The sequence below is a fragment of the Pristiophorus japonicus genome, chromosome 8 (genome assembly GCF_044704955.1).
Source record: "Pristiophorus japonicus isolate sPriJap1 chromosome 8, sPriJap1.hap1, whole genome shotgun sequence".
Classification (NCBI taxonomy): domain Eukaryota; kingdom Metazoa; phylum Chordata; class Chondrichthyes; family Pristiophoridae; genus Pristiophorus; species Pristiophorus japonicus.
The window spans coordinates 113,340,039-113,358,189 of record NC_091984.1 but is presented as its reverse complement, the minus strand read 5'-3'; the positions used below and the strand labels follow the sequence as shown (position 1 = coordinate 113,358,189).

The 18,151-nt window shown below is 41.7% G+C and overlaps 1 protein-coding gene across 3 annotated transcripts in view; it reads right to left on the bottom strand.

Annotated features, from left to right (window-relative positions):
- Nucleotides 1-18,151, bottom strand: part of LOC139268148 (potassium channel subfamily T member 2) — a 1,179,460-nt gene that overhangs the window by 550,394 nt on the left and 610,915 nt on the right. For 2 of the 3 annotated variants that reach the window (XM_070886186.1, XM_070886187.1), the window contains exons 15-17: nt 11,706-11,855; nt 10,041-10,270; nt 6,382-6,598 (exon numbers count right to left, since the gene is read on the bottom strand). In XM_070886186.1, the coding sequence (XP_070742287.1) occupies nt 6,382-6,598; nt 10,041-10,270; nt 11,706-11,855 (597 nt within the window). The remainder of the gene's footprint in view (nt 1-6,381; nt 6,599-10,040; nt 10,271-11,705; nt 11,856-18,151) is intronic. The other variant, XM_070886188.1, reaches the window with a different exon arrangement.

Here is an 18,151-nt window from a genome sequence, read left to right as displayed (position 1 = left end):
CCTCGGGGGAGTTCGGATTGTACTCTGGAGATCGTTGGAGTACATACATCTTGACCATACTGTGACTGATTGGAATTTAATAGGTGTCTTCGTCGGGACATTCATTGTTTGTGACCAATTGGTGGAAAACAGAGAGGTACTGCAATGGGGCCTGTCCTTTCTCACCCTCTCTTGGTGACCAATTACATGCTGCAGACTCGAGATGGCCGAAGGTATGCTCCACAGCATTATGTGCCCAATGTAAAATGTGCCAGACTGATGGAGGACCAGACATTACACCCCCTGCAAGTACAGGGACAAGTGGTCTTACCTCAACATGCCTGACACCACCTGCCTTTGGAGATGGTCCTTCCACAAAGAGGTTATCACTGAGGTACGGCAGCTCATAAGGGGAGATCTGCTGCCTGCCAGCACCATCAGTACTGCACTGTCCGTCGAGGTCAAAGTCACCACGGCACTGTCATTCTATACATCGGGTTCTTTTCAGGCCTCAGCTGGTGACATTTACAGTCTGTCTCAGCATGCCACACATTGTTGCATTAGACAGGTCACTGAAACCCTGTACGCACGCAGGAGGGACTTGATCAGCTTCCCTATGATCAGGGAGGCACAGAGTGAGAGGGCTCTAGGATTCTCCAGAATTGCAAACTTCCCCAAGGTGCAGGGAGCAATAGACTTACGCACATTGCGATGCGGGCAAGCCTTTAGGATGCAGAGGTTTTTTGGGAACTGCAAGGGATTCCACTCCCTGAAGGTCGACAATGAGTTGCACAACCAGCAAATTATTATGGCAGTGAATGCTAAATTTCCAGGCAGCATCCATGATGCTCACATCCTGCATGAGAGCACTGTATCTGACATGTTTACCAGTCAGCCACAAGGTCAATGCTGGATGCTTGGTGACAAAGGATATGGCCTTACCACCTGGCTGGTGATCTCCCTGCATGACACCCACACTGAAGCAGAGAGGCGATACAACAAGAGCCACTCACAATATCATGGAGAAAACCATTGGAGTGCTTAAGCAGTGCTTTAGATGCCTGGACCACTCAGGAGGCGAGCTCCAATACCTCCCTGAGCAGGTTGCTCAATTCGTGGTGGTGCGCTCCATGCTGCACAACTTGGCTATCAGGAGGGGACAAGAATTGCCTGATGAATCTGACAGTCCACCTCACCAGAAAGAGGAAGAGGACGAGGAGGCGGACGCTGACATTGGCCCAGACAATCAGGCTGACGCTGAAGCCATGCCCCCGCCCCCCCCTGAAGACCGTATGAAAGGGCCCATGGTGACATGGTATCGGCAAGAGCCTTACGTCAGGAGCTTATCAATGAGCACTTTACTTGAAAGATGTTGAAGGTATTTATAAGCCTGACACACTGCTGGGCGTGCAGGTCATATTTCAATGATGGGCATCAACTTGGTGACTTTTGAAGTTTAAGTTGATTGAAGTGAAGTGTAATTATACCCTTTGATATTAAGGAATCACCAGCGTGCAACGGTGTAGCTATCTGAGCCAATGTGCATCAAGGTTTTGTTAAATAAAAAACATTTAAATCGAACAGTTGTCTTAAATCATCAATATTTCTGTAAAAAAACAACCCTTCTTCACCCCCCCCCCCCCCCCGCTTCTCATCTCCACCTCTACCCCTTCCCTTCCAGATTCCGAGCCACCTGGCCAAGGAGCTCCTCAGGCAATGCTTTATTGGGGAGGAGAGGATGACGGCCGAACAGCTGCTTGGACGGATACGGGAGAGGACGGTCCCGAGATGGGAATGTGCTCCAAGTCAGAAGCAAGATGTTGCTCCTGGCTCTCATGTGTGGTTGGCAATAGGGATGCGGCACCTTGGGGTGCAATGCCGCGCTCCGGGATCACTGGGAGCCCTCTGCCACCAGTGCTCCTGGCTCTCAGCTCCAGGGCCTCCACCATCCCTTCCATGTTATATATTATTTGTTGGACAAAAACTCTGTGCCAGCTACATTCTTGGTGCTTAGTAGGCTTTTTGCTTCTGGTGAATCTCCCTCGTGCCTCCCACAACAGCCAAACAAGCACACACCACAGCCACACACGCTTTCAGTCCCTCTGAGCTCCCTCTCTCTGTTTCCTTTTCTGGCATGTCATGATGACCCTTAACCTCCTGAATTGCGGGAATCGAGCGTTGCCATGCCGTTGCTAAGGACGGCGACACTTTATGGCAGAAGGTCACCGAGATTTAACGCTACCGCCCATTTCATATCGCTCGCGGTAATGCCCAATTTCAAAAATGGAGACTAGGTGCTTTGAGAATGGATGAGAAGCCGGTGATCTGAAAAGCCATTTTTACCGCCCACACCGGAAATAACACCCATTTTTGGGCGATATGCACAAAAGTGTATAATCTAGCCCATTGAAAGTAAAAGGATAGTTAAAGGAATGGTGGGGCCTATTAGGGACAAAAAAGGAAATCATCTTGTGGAAGTAGAGGGCACAGATGAGGTACCGAATGAGTACTTTGCATTGGACTTCACTAAAGAAGAGGATGAAGTTAATGTCAGAGTAGAGGAGAGGAGAGCAGATATTGGATAGGCTAAAAACAGATAGAAAGGAATAAATAGGTTGGCATCATTCAAAGTTAAGAAGTCACCCGGTCCAGATGGGGTGCATCCTAGGTTGAAGGAAGCTAGGATGGAAATGGCAGATGCTTTGACCACAACTTTCAATCCTCCTTGGATATTGGAGAGGTGCCAGGGGACTGGAGGATTGGAAATGTTATATATCCCTGTTCAACAAAGGGGAGTGGGATAAACCTGATAACTACAGACCAATCAGTCTAATGTCAATGGTGGGAAACTACTAGAGACCATTGTCAAGGACAAAATTAATTCTCACTTAGAGAGGAATGGGTGAATAAGGGATGGCCAGCATGGATTTGTTAAAGGCAAATTGTGTCTGACTAACCTGATTGAGTTATTTGATGAAGTAACAGAGGGTTGATGAAGGTAGTGCAGTAGATGTTGTCTATATATAGACTTTCAAAAGGCATTTGAGAAAGTACCACATAACAGACTTCAGAAAATAGAAGTAGGTGGTATTAAAGAGACTATGGAACTTGGGTACATAATTGGCTAAGGAATAGGAGGCAGAGAGTATTGGTGAACGGATGGTTTTTCTGACTTGGAAGAAATATACAGTGGGGTCTCCCCTGGGATCTTAGGACCATTTATTTTCTTGTTATATAGAAATAGCCTGGACTTGGATATAGAGTGTACAATTTCAAGTTTGCGGATGATACAAAACTTGGCAATGTAGTAATTAGTGAGCAGGATAGTAGCAGACTTCAGGAGGATGTAGACAAGACTGGAGAAATAGGCAGATGCAATTTAATGCAGATAATTATGAAGTGATGCACTGTGGGAGAAACAAGATGGAGAGACAGTGTAATCTAAATTGTACATTTTGAGTGGGGTGCAAGAACAGGGGGACCTCGGGATACATATTCACCAATCTTTCAAGGTGGCAGAACAAGTTGAGAAGGTGGTTATTAAAGCTTATGGGGGCATTGAATACAAAAATAAAGAAGTCTTGCTAAATCTGTTTAAAAAAAAAACTCTGGTTAGGCCTCAGTTGGAGTATTGTGTACAATTCTGGGCACCACACATTAAGAAGGATGTCAAAGAGAGGCCACAGGGGAGGTTTACCAGGGCTGAGGGAGTTCAGTTATGTGGAGAGATTAGAGAAGCTGGGATTATTCTCCTTTGAGCAGAGAGGATTAAGGGGAGATTTAATAGAGGTATTCAAAATGATGAGGGGTCTTGATAGAGCAAGTAGGGAGAAACTATTTCCTCTGGCAAGTGGCTCAGTAACCAGAGGTCATAGATTTAAAATAATTGGCACAAGAACTAGAGGGGAAATGAGAAGAAATGTCTTCACACAGAGGTCGTTAAGATCTGGAACGCACTACCTGGAAGGATGGTGGAATCAAATTCCATATTAACTTTTAAAAGGCAATTGGACGGGCATTTGAAGAGAACTAATTTGCAGGGTTATGGGGGAAAAAGCTTGAGTGTGGGACCAAATTGGACAATCCTTGCAAAAGGCTGGCTCAGGCATGACTGACCGAATGTGCTTTAAGGTTCTATGATTAGAGCGTGCTGAATGCAGGCTAGGTATTTTGTCACCACGAGGGAAATAACATTAGAAGAGTCAATTCATACATGACAACAGCGACTACCGGTATACTTCAAAAAAGTACTTCATTAGCTGTAAAGCGCTTTGGGATGTCCTGCGATAATGAAAGGTGCTATATAAATGCAAGTTCTCTCTTTCTTTCATACCACTTGCAGCAGGTTATAAAGTGGCATTGATGTAGGTCTGTGAACAGTTTGTTTGCCCACTTTATTTTAGTAATGATAATATTGCTATAAATCTTTTAATTATATAGGTTGTAAATCTGTGGAATTCGCTGCCTCAGAGAGCTGTGGAAGCTGGGTCATTGAATAAATTTAAGACAAAGATAGACAGTTTCTTAACCGATAAGGGAATAAAGGGTTATGGGGAGTGGGCAGGTAAGCAGATCAGAGTCCATGATCAGATCAGCCATGATCGTATTGAATGGCAGAGCAGGCTCGAGGGGCCGTATGGCCTGCTCCTGCTCCTATTTCTTATGTTCTTAAAGAAACATCTCAAAGTGCCCCATTACGATTTCTCTCGCCCATCAGCTCGAAAAACATTTGTCCTGCAAGTTTCTGGAAGTGTTGTGCTGATAACAGCACAGTGAGGGCAACTCTGGGACCTTGGTAAATGATGGGACCAACAGTCTATCTCCTTAACCAATGAGATTTAAGGATTGAGAAAGAAGCAGAGGAATGTTGGAGAAGGAGGATGAATTAGAATCAAATCAGGCACAGAAAGAGAAAGAGAGATAGAGATAACGAAAGATTGGTTTGAGAGAGAGGAAAAAAAGTGACAGAAAGGAAAAGTAAGAAAAAAAATTAAAATGTAAGATTTTAAAACTCACTGCTGGAGAGGTTGAGCGGCATTGCAGGAAGATAAACCTAAGCATTAAATAAGTACTTGCACAATTGAGTTCCAGCCCTAACTTTCTGCGGCATTTAATTGGCAATTAATGTGCCAATGAAGCAATTTCTTGAAACCTGCTGGGAGTTTGAGGCCGAGCTGCCATTTGTGAGGTAAGTCGAGGAGTGGGACAAATCATCCAGCAGCTTGTGGAGAATCGTAATTCACAAGTACCTCTTACTCCCTACAAAGTTGCTGGAAGATTTACACATTAATAACAGGGTGCACATGAAACTCACCATTATTTCGGCAGTATAATCTGGACCATTATCATTGGCCAGGTGAGGGGTTAAAGTGAGTTAAAAGGAGGGGCAGGCATAAATTGAAAAATGAAGCCGAAAACAAATGGCTCCCAATAAGAACATGAGCCAGGTGTTCAATATTCTCTACACAATAAATTGCTAATCATCCTGTTGCTCACAAGTACAACCAATTTGCCCAAATGTGCAGACTGTTGTTTCCTTTGCTTCTGCATCAAAGGAGTAAATAGCTCACCAGGAGGCCGAAGACCCAGCCAAGCCATTGGATGAGAGTGAAACATGACTCATTGAGAGGAAAAGCTTTCCTTACCAGAGCACCTTAGCATGCCTGACAATTTAATACCTTTGGTACCATTTCTGGTAATGTTGAAAGGCTTGAACTAGTCAATCCCTCAGAGTGAGAAGATCACATGGGCACAAGAAGCTACATTTGAAATTGGGAATTTTTTTTTGACTCTAAACAAGATTCAAGCTTGTGTTTAAAATAAGCTTACCGAAAAGAATGGACCTAAAACTTGGCAAATGACTAATTAGGAGCAACACTATACTGTACTATCACTGATGGATTATGGATGTATATGTTAATCATTACACTCTAATCTCTACAAATGGCAGCATGCAGAATAGTATGTCCAGTTCTATTTGAATATGTATATATATTTCTAGGGGCACCAATTATTTGAAGTGCATGTGATATTTGTAAGCAGATGATGCACCAGAGTATTCAGTACTTCCATATCCTAGACGACTGCCTACTTAGGTTCAAAGTATGGAAGAACGGAATATGCTCAGGCAGTGGACTGGCTACTTATGAATAACAGAAGAGAAATTAGAGACGTAACCTTTCAGGGATTTCTTTTTTAAAACCAGCAGTATGCACAAAATGAGATTGTCAGATATAAGTTCAGGTTACCCAATGCAATGTGCTATAAAGACAAATTTTCATGTACATAGTTTTCCATTTCCTCTAAATACATCTTTAGCCTTTGATTAAATAACTAATTCTAAAATTCTCATAAAATTAGTACAACCTTTCCCATACATTTCAGAACTCAGTAGAACCTTACTCAGGTGCTGATGATGCTTCCTCATCAGAATGAGTTGCTTCATCCTCCGACTGGTCACTTAGAAGGTCACAGGCTTGAATAGATGAAACATCAGCTACTTCTAAAACAGGAGCAATACTGGACCTCCTACTTTCTTTACCTTCACCTGAAGGAAGGGTCAAGGTAGGACCAGCTGGAGGTCTACACCTTGTATCTTGGAGGTCTATGGCTACTGTGCCTAAAAGTAATGAATAATATTAAAACAACTGGCAAATAAATTAATATTGGTCATTAATGCTTTTGTATAGTATACAAATATTGATTTTATAATGGTCCTAAAACTGCATCATCATAATATGGCAATCCTGTCAGATTTGCTAAGTATCACACGAATGATACGGAGACAGATTTTGTTGGAGCGGGGCATCACACCCCATGTGTTAGACTTACAATTGCAAAGTTGCTGGAAGTGCTAGCTGATAACGATGCAGTGAGAGCAACTGGGCATCTGGGTCCTTGGTTAATAATGGGCTAATCTGTCTATCTCCTTAACCAATGAGATTAAAGGATGGAGGAATAAACAGAGGAAGGACGGAGAAGGAAGTGTAAATTAGAGTGGGTGAATTCAGTCAATTCAGGTACAAAAAGAGAAATAAAAGAGAGGGATAGAAAGACTGGATTAAGGCAAAGAAAAAAAAGACAAAAGGAAAAAGAATAAAAAATTAAAATTTGGTATTTTTAAAATCTCCTGAAACAATTCACAACAAAAAGGAATGAGACCCCATGTATAATTGTTTACTTTCTGGGCAAGAGAGGTTAAGTGGCAGTCATTAACAATTATCATGTCTTTAAAAGGGTTCTTAGGCTGATAATTGCTAGACTTAAACTTTTGGCACAAGTTTAATGGGCAATTAATGTACATTCCAGCAATTCATTAAATCAAGGGGAGGTTAAACACAAGATACCATTTTCACGAAGCTAACAGCAAAGCAGCGCAAAGCGTCCAGCAACTTGTGATTCACAATTCAAGGGGTATCTCTTCTTTGTCATCAATTGCTGGGCAATTTGTGCATTTATAACGACATGCGTCATTCAGATTCTGAGATCTTTTCATCAAAATCTGACCCATTGTTCTTCCGACTAAAATACTTAAACTCTAACATTGCAAAATGGTAATTTCATTTAGGCATCGATCAAGTTGGTGGTATAATTGCGCAAAAAGTTTAGTATTAATAATCAATTACCTAATGCAATATTTAGAAACATCTGTGTGGATTTTCCAATTGGATCTTCGATCTAGTGCAAGTCAGGCAGCCTGGAATTAGCATTGGCCTGACCATTAACATACCAATTCCTACTGGACTCAATCTAATTAACATTCTGTGGTTGAACTCCTGGCATGATCAGGAAATTCTGTGCTGCAGTTCAAAGGGGTAATCTATTTTTGTTGCATGACAAGGAGTATTTCGATAAGACTTCTAGTCGTGCTTGTTACAGGATGACCACTTTCTTCAGATGGAGCCATTGAAATATTAGTGGAGCAAGTATTCCAGAGAAGGCTGTTGAGTACCAAGATGAACTGATCAGTTTTCAGGAAAAGAGGTGGCACTAATGTTAATGTACTGTGCACCATTCAGCAGATCTGATGGCAGTGGTGCAATGACTTCACAAGGTCAGGCAAGGTAGGACAACATATTGTAACTTTGCATTCATGCCATGTATTAAACATGCATGGCACCCAGCATCAGTGTCTTGAATGCTTGACATTATAACTATAATGTGTGATAGCCTTTCCCGATTCGTATTCATTCACTGGCTCCAGAGCATACATTGAAGTCCAAAACTGTAGTGGTTATGTTACTGGACTAGTAATCCAGAGGCCTAGACTAATAATCCAAAGAATGTAAGTTCAAATCCCATTGTGGCAGTTTCAGAATTTGAATTCAATTTTTAAAAACTGGAAATAAAAAGCTGGTATCAGTAAAAGTGACCATGAAGTTATTGGGTTGTTGTAAAAATCTAACTGGTTCATTCAGTGATTACAAATTCAACTGGTTCACACCAATGTGGTTTACTCTTAACTGCTCTTTGAAGTGGCATAGCAAATAACAGGAGGCCAAAGTGAACAGCAAAAAGGCTTGAAAAGAACAACTGAAATGCATAAATTTAACTTACTAGCTGTTGTTTTCCATTCAAAGGCAACTCTGAATGTCCAATTTATATGGGCAAAATTATGGCACCCCAGTATATTACCATGAAGCTCCAAGCTGCTTGTGGCATGAACTCCGTGTGCAAATCCAGATTCCAACCATAAATGTACATTATAAACAGAGATGCAGCGTAAACGCTTTCTTTCTATACTTTGGTTGGTTATGCCCCAATTATACACATTTATGAGCTGGAAATCAACATATAATGTGACTTTCTATGATCCACTGTTATTATTTATTGTTAAGTTTCTATTTCATCATAAAATTGTATATATTCACATATATATTTGTCACAAACACAGTTTATATGAAAAATTGTATGTATGCTACTGGGATCAGAGAATAGCTATTTCATTAAGTACTGCTAGTGCATTTATATTGGAATTTTAGTTTGTTTTTGCTGGACAGCAACAGTAATTTAAAGCAGTCAGTAATTCCACGATAGATTCGACCCCCCGTGGCTGGCCAATTAACCGGGTCTGCACAATCAGTACCTAGTAAAGTCAGTGGCACAGATAAACAGTAGAAACCCTTCAATAGCCTCTGCATGCTTGTTCTCTTGCTGAGTGTGCGTGGTCTGTACTTTGCAAGTTTCTGTATTTCAATTTACACCAGGCAGGATACCTGCTAGTTTTCCGAATGGCAATTCTAGAGACTATGACAGAAAATTGTTTGCAAGACCTTAGACATACGTTTGGTATGAAGCAAAATAAATGATTCTTTTGTTTTTACAAGAAACAATGTTCTGTTTTTATGTGATCCATTGTATGTCAGTATTTTTTTTTTAAATCTCCCCTCACTGAAGGCACTAATCTCTGCTTGGCTACCATTCCATGGTCACCAGCAATCCTCCATCAATATCATCCAATGAACCGCGTGGCAGCTTATTTTACCAGGGAAGGCATCACAGCCAACCTCTGCACATTCCAGCAGGGAAATGGAATCCTGGCTGTTTTTCCACCTCCATTCCTGACCCAGCACTGAGGCCATCTGTAGTGTTCCAATTGCTGCCCTGCCTGATATTTGCAAATTTAGCACAGATGGAGGATTAAACTGCACCCCTTGTGATCTGTATGGCTCAATACCACAATTACCACCGTGCAGTTACCCACTGCGCAATTTACCCACTAAAATCTCTTCCAATAGCCAATAGATTCTCCTAAATTTAAGTTTTAAACCTATTTTTTTCCAACAGTCATCTAATGTCATGAAGGCAATGGAAATATTTTAATAATTTAGACATGTGGGACTATTTGCAATGAACCGCTGTAAGATCATGTACACTGCAACACACAATGGATGACTAGCAAAAGTGTTCTCCAAAGGTACTGAATATCCCAATTGCCACCTGAGCAGAAATCAGTTAATTGAGCAGAAACCGTGGATCAAATTTTCCAGCTGAGCCATTAAGGGAGCTCAGACCTTATAATGATCAAATCAGCAGTGAATGGCACTGATAGTTCTGCTTACCCATACTGGCAATGATGCTGTGAACAGGTAATCTGGAAGCTCCATGATATATAGTATTTGATATACTATTTATGCTTTGTTCATTTTGCTTTATAAAAGCTGAGTTTTCTTCCTTGGTAATGTTAATATAAAAACAGATGTCTGTGGAACTCATGATATATCGAGGACCTGGATTCAGTAAAATATTTTTGTTTTCTTCTCTCTTCACACCAATCAGACAGGCTCCATACCTGAAGAAGATCATAAAGGAGGTTTAATACTTCTTGGGATACATGTTCACAGATTTAACTTCCAATATTTGAAAATTTTTTGTATAAGTACAAACTTTTTTTCTTCTTTACATTCCAACTACTTTTGCTATTTTCTCCAGGAGAACTGAAACAACGAACCCCAAGATTAAGTTTACACACAAACTTACACCTGTTAAGCAAACGGCACGACTAAAAGGTTAAATGACTTGTCTGTTAAGATTAGTTTGGTTAAAGCAGTATAGAATTCGATGTTTGAGATAATCGCCTTGTAATTAAATTCAAGATGTTGCCAAAAGGAAGAGGGCCACATGGTTCTAGAGGGAATGGGAAATTGTACCCCATGCCATGAACTTTCATAGGGAATTATGTACAAGGGAATATTCTTATACACAATAGGAGGGAGGGGTAATCAAACTTTATGCAAGGATGAGTAGGATCACTGGGAAACCAAACTGGAGAACTCAAAAAAAACTAAATTAAATCATACATATCTACTTAAATAAAAAACATATCAATTTCAGTTGTACTTTTTTGTATTTTGAGTGGTGAAACTGATGGTACACATATGTACATGGTACACGATGTCTCCTTGTTCATGTACCATTATTTTCTCAGCTGCCTACAAAGCTTTCACATGGCATGCAAGTGGCTACTATCTATTTTTTCATATAAATTTTTATCGTACCTGTTAGTCTAATGAAAGATTATTGGCTTTTGTTTAAGATATAGTGAGTATGTATTGCTTTCCTCACGGAATTCTTTGATCAGTGTCTGTATCTGGAGCACACTTGTCCTGTCGGTGATCATGTTCAGGGACAGAACTACAGATGGAATTTTCCTCTTAGATATGTAGTAAAAAAACAGCAACTACAAGATATCTTTCTCTGAAAACCATCAACAGAAAGCTCTAAGAAGGCAGCAATGAGAGCAAGTCAGTGGTATAACTCTCCTGCTATCAGATCAACTTCTTAAACAGATCTACTTCTTAAAAATATACTATACAGCAAGATGGAATATGACCTTGATGTAAGTCTGTATTCTATGTACAGTTAAAGTCTGAAGCACTCGTTTACAATTATTACTCCATTACTAGCATAATGGTTAAGTGAATACTTTGGGAAGGGCTGTTTAAAAAATAGCAAATTCGTCTGATTGCTGTTTCCCAACACTTTTAGTAACGTCTAAAAGTAATCCAGTAAATGGACAACCACATCTTCAAAAATACACATTTAAATGAATCCAGTAATAAATCTGGTTTGAAAATTTTAAAGATTATTAAAGCTTTATTAATTTTTCTTAAATGAGAGCAAAAACTTTTTAAAATTTGGATGTGTGCACCGGTTGGCAACTGCTAAGCTAACCATCCAAAAAATACTGCATTTTTTAAAATCAGGACAATGTTTGAAATTCTCACTTTTTATGTGCATGAAAGGAGGTATAGGTAAAGCTCTTCCCCTCATACTCTGAGAAGAACGTGCTTTCTTCCATTTTAATGTGATAGACTTCGTTGCCCGAGCACTTGCCATACATCTTTTGCCACTGTTCATGGGATTGGTGACCATCCCTGAAAAATATAGCAGCAGCAAAATATCTGAAAATAGTTATTATAAACTATTTTAAATGTAGATTGTTAGCAGCTTGCAGATACATTATTACACACACATATTATTATTTCACCTGGATGTAGTCTGCTTAGTTCCAGTTAGATGTCTAAATGCTTCCCATGGTGCCGATCTGAAAATGATTACATGAGGTCCATCAGTCCACTTCTGATACTTATTCTTCTGAATTGAATGGAACTACATCCTAATTATCTAAAGCAAAATAATTCAGATAACCAGTAATCATACTTTTAAAATACCTTTTAAACACTTAATTATAAACCCAAATGAAAGAATAAATAACAGACTTTCCAGTATGTGCATCACTATCTACCAAGAATCATGTTAGGTTTCCAGCAGTCATTTCCTCATTTTCCATAGACACACATACTATGACGTCCTACTTTACCCATGATCAGTGGAAATCACTAGTTGATATTTTTGCATATTCCAGGCTTTGGATTTCCACTTTCAATCACTATCCAATTACCCTCCTGGGAAGTGCATTAGGTGAAGACAGGATCTGGCTCAGCTATGTCCACCAATCTACAGTAGCTTACTGACTGTTGCTACTGAGGCTCATGCATGAAAAATGACCACTGCAAGGCTGTCAACAGCCACTACTTGGCAACCCAACATGAATCAAATCCTATATGACGGGAAGAAAGTTTGACAAAATTACATAGCACAGGAACAGGCCATTCAAACCAACAATTGTATGTCGGTGTTTATTATCCACTCAAGCCTCCTCCCACCTTACTTCATCTCAACCTATTCACATATCCCTCATGCACTCATCTAGCATCCCCCTAGATGCATCTATGCTATTTGCCTCATTCACACCACTCTCTAGAGTAAAGAAGTTTCTCCTGAATTCCCTATTGAATTTATTAGTGACTATTTTATATTTATAGACCCTAGTTTTGGACTCCCCATAAGTGGAAACGTCTTCTCTATATCTACCCTATCAAATCTCTTCATCATTTTAAAGACCTCTATCGGGTCACCTCTCAGTCTTCTCTTTTCTAGAGGAAAGATCTCCAGCCTGTTCAGCCTTTCATGATAATTGTACCCCCTCAGTTCTGGTATTATCCATGTAAATATATTTTGCACTATCATTTATTGTAATATGGAGACCAGAACCATACAAAACCTTGGTTAAAACTTGACATAAATTCTCTAAAAATAGACTCCAGTGCTTTGTGTGCATTTCGTTTGGCTTTGTTCACCCATGTTGCTACTTTTAATGATTTGTGAATCTGTAATGTTGGATCCCTTTATGCCTCTACTCCATTTAGAATCTTGTTTTCCAAGGAGAAGATGGCCTTCTCATTCCTCTTACCAAAATGCTCCACCTCACAAATATTTACATTGAAATTCTTTTGCCATTTACACACCCATTCTGAAAATTAGTTCATGTATTTTTGTATTTTGTCAAGAGTCTTCCTCGGTATTATAACTCCCACTTTGGTGTAATCCACAACTTTTGATATTGCACTTCTGATTCTCGAGTCCAAATCATTTATTTAAATGGTGAACAACAGTGGTCCCAGGGTCAATCCTTATGGAACACCACTGCCCATCTTTTGCCAGTCTGAGTAACTACCTTTAACCCCTACTCTGTTTTGTAGCCAATGTGCTAACTAATTTGCTATTTGACCACTGTCTCCACCTTAGTCATGAGTCTACATCGAAAGCCTTTTGAAAGTCCATGTATATTACATCCACTGCATTACTTCTTCAAAGAATTACTGAACTCAAATTAATGATAAATACAGCGGATTATGTAGCAACATTGAAAAGTGCAGGATCGGAAATGACTTGACCGTTCCCAAAAGTTAATCTCAGTCATACACTCCCGCAAATACCTATGCAAGTCTCCCATAACATTTTCCACACTGTCTGTCTTCCCTACCGTATCAATTAATTCTATACATTCACCATCTTTTACATACCCCAGGCATCTTCCTTCCTTTAAGATTGAGCCCATATCTACTGCTTCTAGAGTATATAGCAATATCAAAATATGATCGGGTTCAAAGTACCTGGTTCCTTAAGAACCCTGACTAGTATCTCCCGAGCCTTCAATTCTCTCGAATAAACAATCCCAGGCTCTCAAATCTCTCCTCAACAGTAAGCTTCATTAAGTTTAATTGCCAACATTGACCCAGCACTAATTCATGTGGCACCCCACTAGTGGCTCCTTACTTTGTCAATGCAGTTTCATTCAAAACCTCCCAACCCCATGACCTCCACCACCTAGTTTGGTTACCCTTCTATCAGCTGCTTCCAATGTATGTAGTGGAGCAACCAGAATCATAGTGTTCCAGATGTGGCTGTACCAATATCTCATTATCGCCTTCTGGCATTTGTGATCTATCCCTCGAACTGTAGATCCCTATATCCAGTCATATTTGCTTGCTGTTGCACACTACACTGTTGTTTTCAGTGAGTTATCTACTCATACTACCCAGACTTCTTTCTTACATTGTGTCCTGGAGTGTAGAACTATTTTGTTTATATTGCCAATGTTTACTTCCCTTTCCTAGTCTCATTACCTTATGGTTAGCCACATTAAATGCCATTTACCACTCATCTTCCCAAGCTGTATCTTCCCAAGCTATCAAGACACCTTTTCCCAATTATTTGAAACCATCCATTTGGTGCCATTTACAAACTTAGACAGCATTGTCTCTGCCCCCAGATCCAAATTGTTTAGATAGACTGCAAACAACATTCACCCAGCACTAATTCATGTGGCAACCCCACATGACTCCTTACCATGTCAATGCAGTTTCATTCACAACCTCCCAAACCCAAGACCTCCATCACCTAGAAGGAGAAGGGCAGCAGGAGCATGAAAATACCATCATCTCCAATTTCCCTTCAAGTCACATGTCATTCGGACTTGGACATATATTTCCATTCCTACATCGAACTCCCTCCCTAATAGCATTGAGAAACTGCAAGTGGTGAAGAAAGCAGTCCACCACCACCTTCTCAAGGGCAACTAGGGCTATGCAATAAATGCTGGGTTTGCCAAAGATGTCCATATGCCAAGAATGAATAAAAATAAAGATGATTTTCTTCTTCACTTTTGCCTACTTTCAATCCATTTTGGAAGGTTTCCTCTTATTCCATGCCTCCCTCTGTCTACACCCTCCCTAGAAATTGACCTTTGATTCTGGGGAAACTGCTTCCATGAACAGCAGAAAAGAATTCATTTAGTATATTTACTATCCTCTGGACACTTAGGCCTAGAAATTCGGGTCGTTTGCGCCTCCTGTGAGCACCTCCGGCACAACTGACTTTTCGCCCAGGTGCGGCGCTGCTAACTACTCCCGCTAAATTCCATGGGAGTTTAGCGACGGTGGTAACCCATTGCACCCCGCTCCGCTGCGCCAGCGATCACAACGTCATCACCATGCGCAATGCCCTGTTAGCGCCTTTGACCCTAAATTTGGTAGCGCCTCCTGAAGCAGCGCCGGGCGATGCCAGAGACAGCTTCAGGGGGCGTGTAGAGGGCAGCCAGCCGCTCGCGGGGCACAAGTTAAAGGGGATGTGTGGGCCATTACAAAAAAAATATTGCTGGTGTTGCCGAGCGCCCATCTTGCCGCTTTGAATGTGGGGTCCGTGCTGCGATCGGTCAGCTCGACACTCTGTTGGAGTGCTGGGCTGTTGGTACGGCACCCCCGCTCCCCGGTGATCCAGGGAGGACCATTTTTCTACTGCAGAATTTGCAGCTTGGGTCCTTCGCTTTAATTAAGGGAAGAGCCCCTCCTACATGGCAGTGCCACATGGCCCAGTGCGTGGTGCTCTGCCCCGTTCCCCACCCGTCTACCCCGCTAGCGCCCTAGAAAGGAAGTGGAGAATGTTATTTTGTGCTCCACTTCCTTCCGGGGGCGGTAATCCAAATTTAGAGACTTCCGCGCTTGGCGCAAAAGGTCCCGTCTCCTGGATGTTGCTGCCCCCAAACGGGACGCAACGGAATTTTTCGCTCCTAATATTTATATTTAGGATCTTTCAATGGCCCAATATTTTCTTGTTTACTGTGAATGCATTTATTGAAATACTTGACTTTCTTTTTAATATTTTCTGCTGTCCTAACATAATTTTCGCTCTCCTGACCAGTTTTTATGTTGTCTGCGTCCAATATGCTACACATAGCTTCATAACTCAGAAACAATTTATTTTTTTGGACATTTCTTCCCTAATTGCTTATACTGCCTTCTGTGACTAGTTGTTTGAGTGTTGGTGGGACATTCCATGGTTTCCCACCTTCTGAGGTTGCCCAAATAAGTCATTTGTAAATATGATCTTTTCTTACATGCTTTTCCCCTGCTCAGAGTACTGTCCAGTTTCCTTAAGTCATTCACCAGTTCCATTAAGTCTGCCTTTCTAAAGATAAATATTTCTATTGGAACATTGCATTCTTATAACACTTTTCATGCTTTCACGTCCTCAGGATGTTTTAAAGCACTTTACAGCCAAAGAATGACTTTGAAGTGTAGTTGCTGTTGTTTGAGGCAAAAGTGGCCACCAATTTGCACACAGCAAAGTCCCACAATGAGATAAACAGCAATGAGATAAATGGCCAGATAATCTGCTTTTAGTGATGTTGTTTGAGGGATGACTGTTAGCCAGGACAGCAGGAGAACACACTGCGCCTCCTCGAATAATGCAATGGGATCTTTTATATCTTTCACAGTCAAAGGATAAGGGGTAAGCCATTTAGGATCGAGATGAGGAGAAACTTCTTCACCCAGACAGTGGTGAACCTGTGGAATTCTCTACCACAGAAAGTTGTTGAGGCCAATTCACTAAATATATTCAAAAAGGAGTTAGATGTAGTCCTTATTACTAGGGGGATCAAGGGGTATGGCGAGAAAGCAGGAATGGGGTACTGAAGTTGCATGTTCAGCCATGAACTCATTGAATGGCGGTGCAGGCTCGAATGGCCTACTCCTGCACCTATTTTCTATGTTTCTATATCCACCTGAGCAGGCAGACATGGCTTAACTCACCTCCAAAAGACTACCTCTGACAATGCAGCACTCCCTTAGCACTGTACTGATTGTAATGGAAAAGCGGATGAGTATAACCATATAATGGTCACTGCTGTCAAGGTGTTATGATGATCTATCCTACCATCTCCTTTTGTGTGTAATATCAAGTTCAAATGGCATCTCTTCTCATATGGGTTCCATATAAGAATCCAATACAGACTCACTGTACTGGTTCCCCCGCCATTTCATCCTTCCTTTGCAGCAGTCACCCACTTCCTTTTCTCTGCTTCACTATTTCTAACTATAGAGTGACCACATTCTGGAATGTGTTCTCCAGACATCTTTCTTCCCCATGTATGTTGCAGTGTGTAGCCATCTGCTCCTCGAGCCCAGCATTCCTCTGCTTGGACAACAAGCTGCTTTGATAGGCCCCGACTGGAAAAAAGCCATCAGTACTACACAAGCTGGGCCCACACTCGAGGGAGAGGGCAAGTCCTGCAAATTCATCATGGCCATTCAAATCAACTTGCCTGGCCTGCGATCTGTGAGCCTACTCATGCCACCCACCCTGCCCCCTCCTCTGCTGCTAACCATTTGACAGTTATGTTATATTTTGCAGAACTTGAGGCCAACACTGACAATGCGGAAGAAGATTCAGACGAGGATGAGCCTGAAGAGGAGAACATTTTCCAATACCACCCTCCAGACCAAGAACATGGGGGGGGGTTGGGGGATGGTGCTGGATGGAGTTCCCACGGTTGTACTGAATATGGAGGAGGTGCCGCTCATGGAGGTGCCAGCCCCTTCCGTGACTAGTGGTTTGAGTTTTGGTGGGACATTCCATGGTTTCCCACCTTCCGAGGTTGCGGTTCCCAGTGGTGTGGTGCAGCGAGGCAAACCCAGGGCCCTACTACCCCAGGTTGCGGGTTCCAGTAGTGTGGTGCGAGGATGGGAAGGAGAGCTCGACCATGCTCTCCTGAGATGCAGGATGGAACAGATGTGATTCAAATGATGTCACTGAGTGCAGAGAGCATTGACCTTACCCGATCACTCCTGGACACCATCAGTGATGAGGTAACGGGACTGTCGGGAGAAATGGGAAAGATATCCGGGACCATCAGTGAGGGAATAGTGGCCATGAGGGAGGGAATGTCAGAGGTAGTGCAAACCATGTCACTGGCCATTCGGGAGGGAATGTCAGAGGTAGTGCAAACCACATCCCTGGCCATGAGGGAGGGAATGTAGCAGGTCGC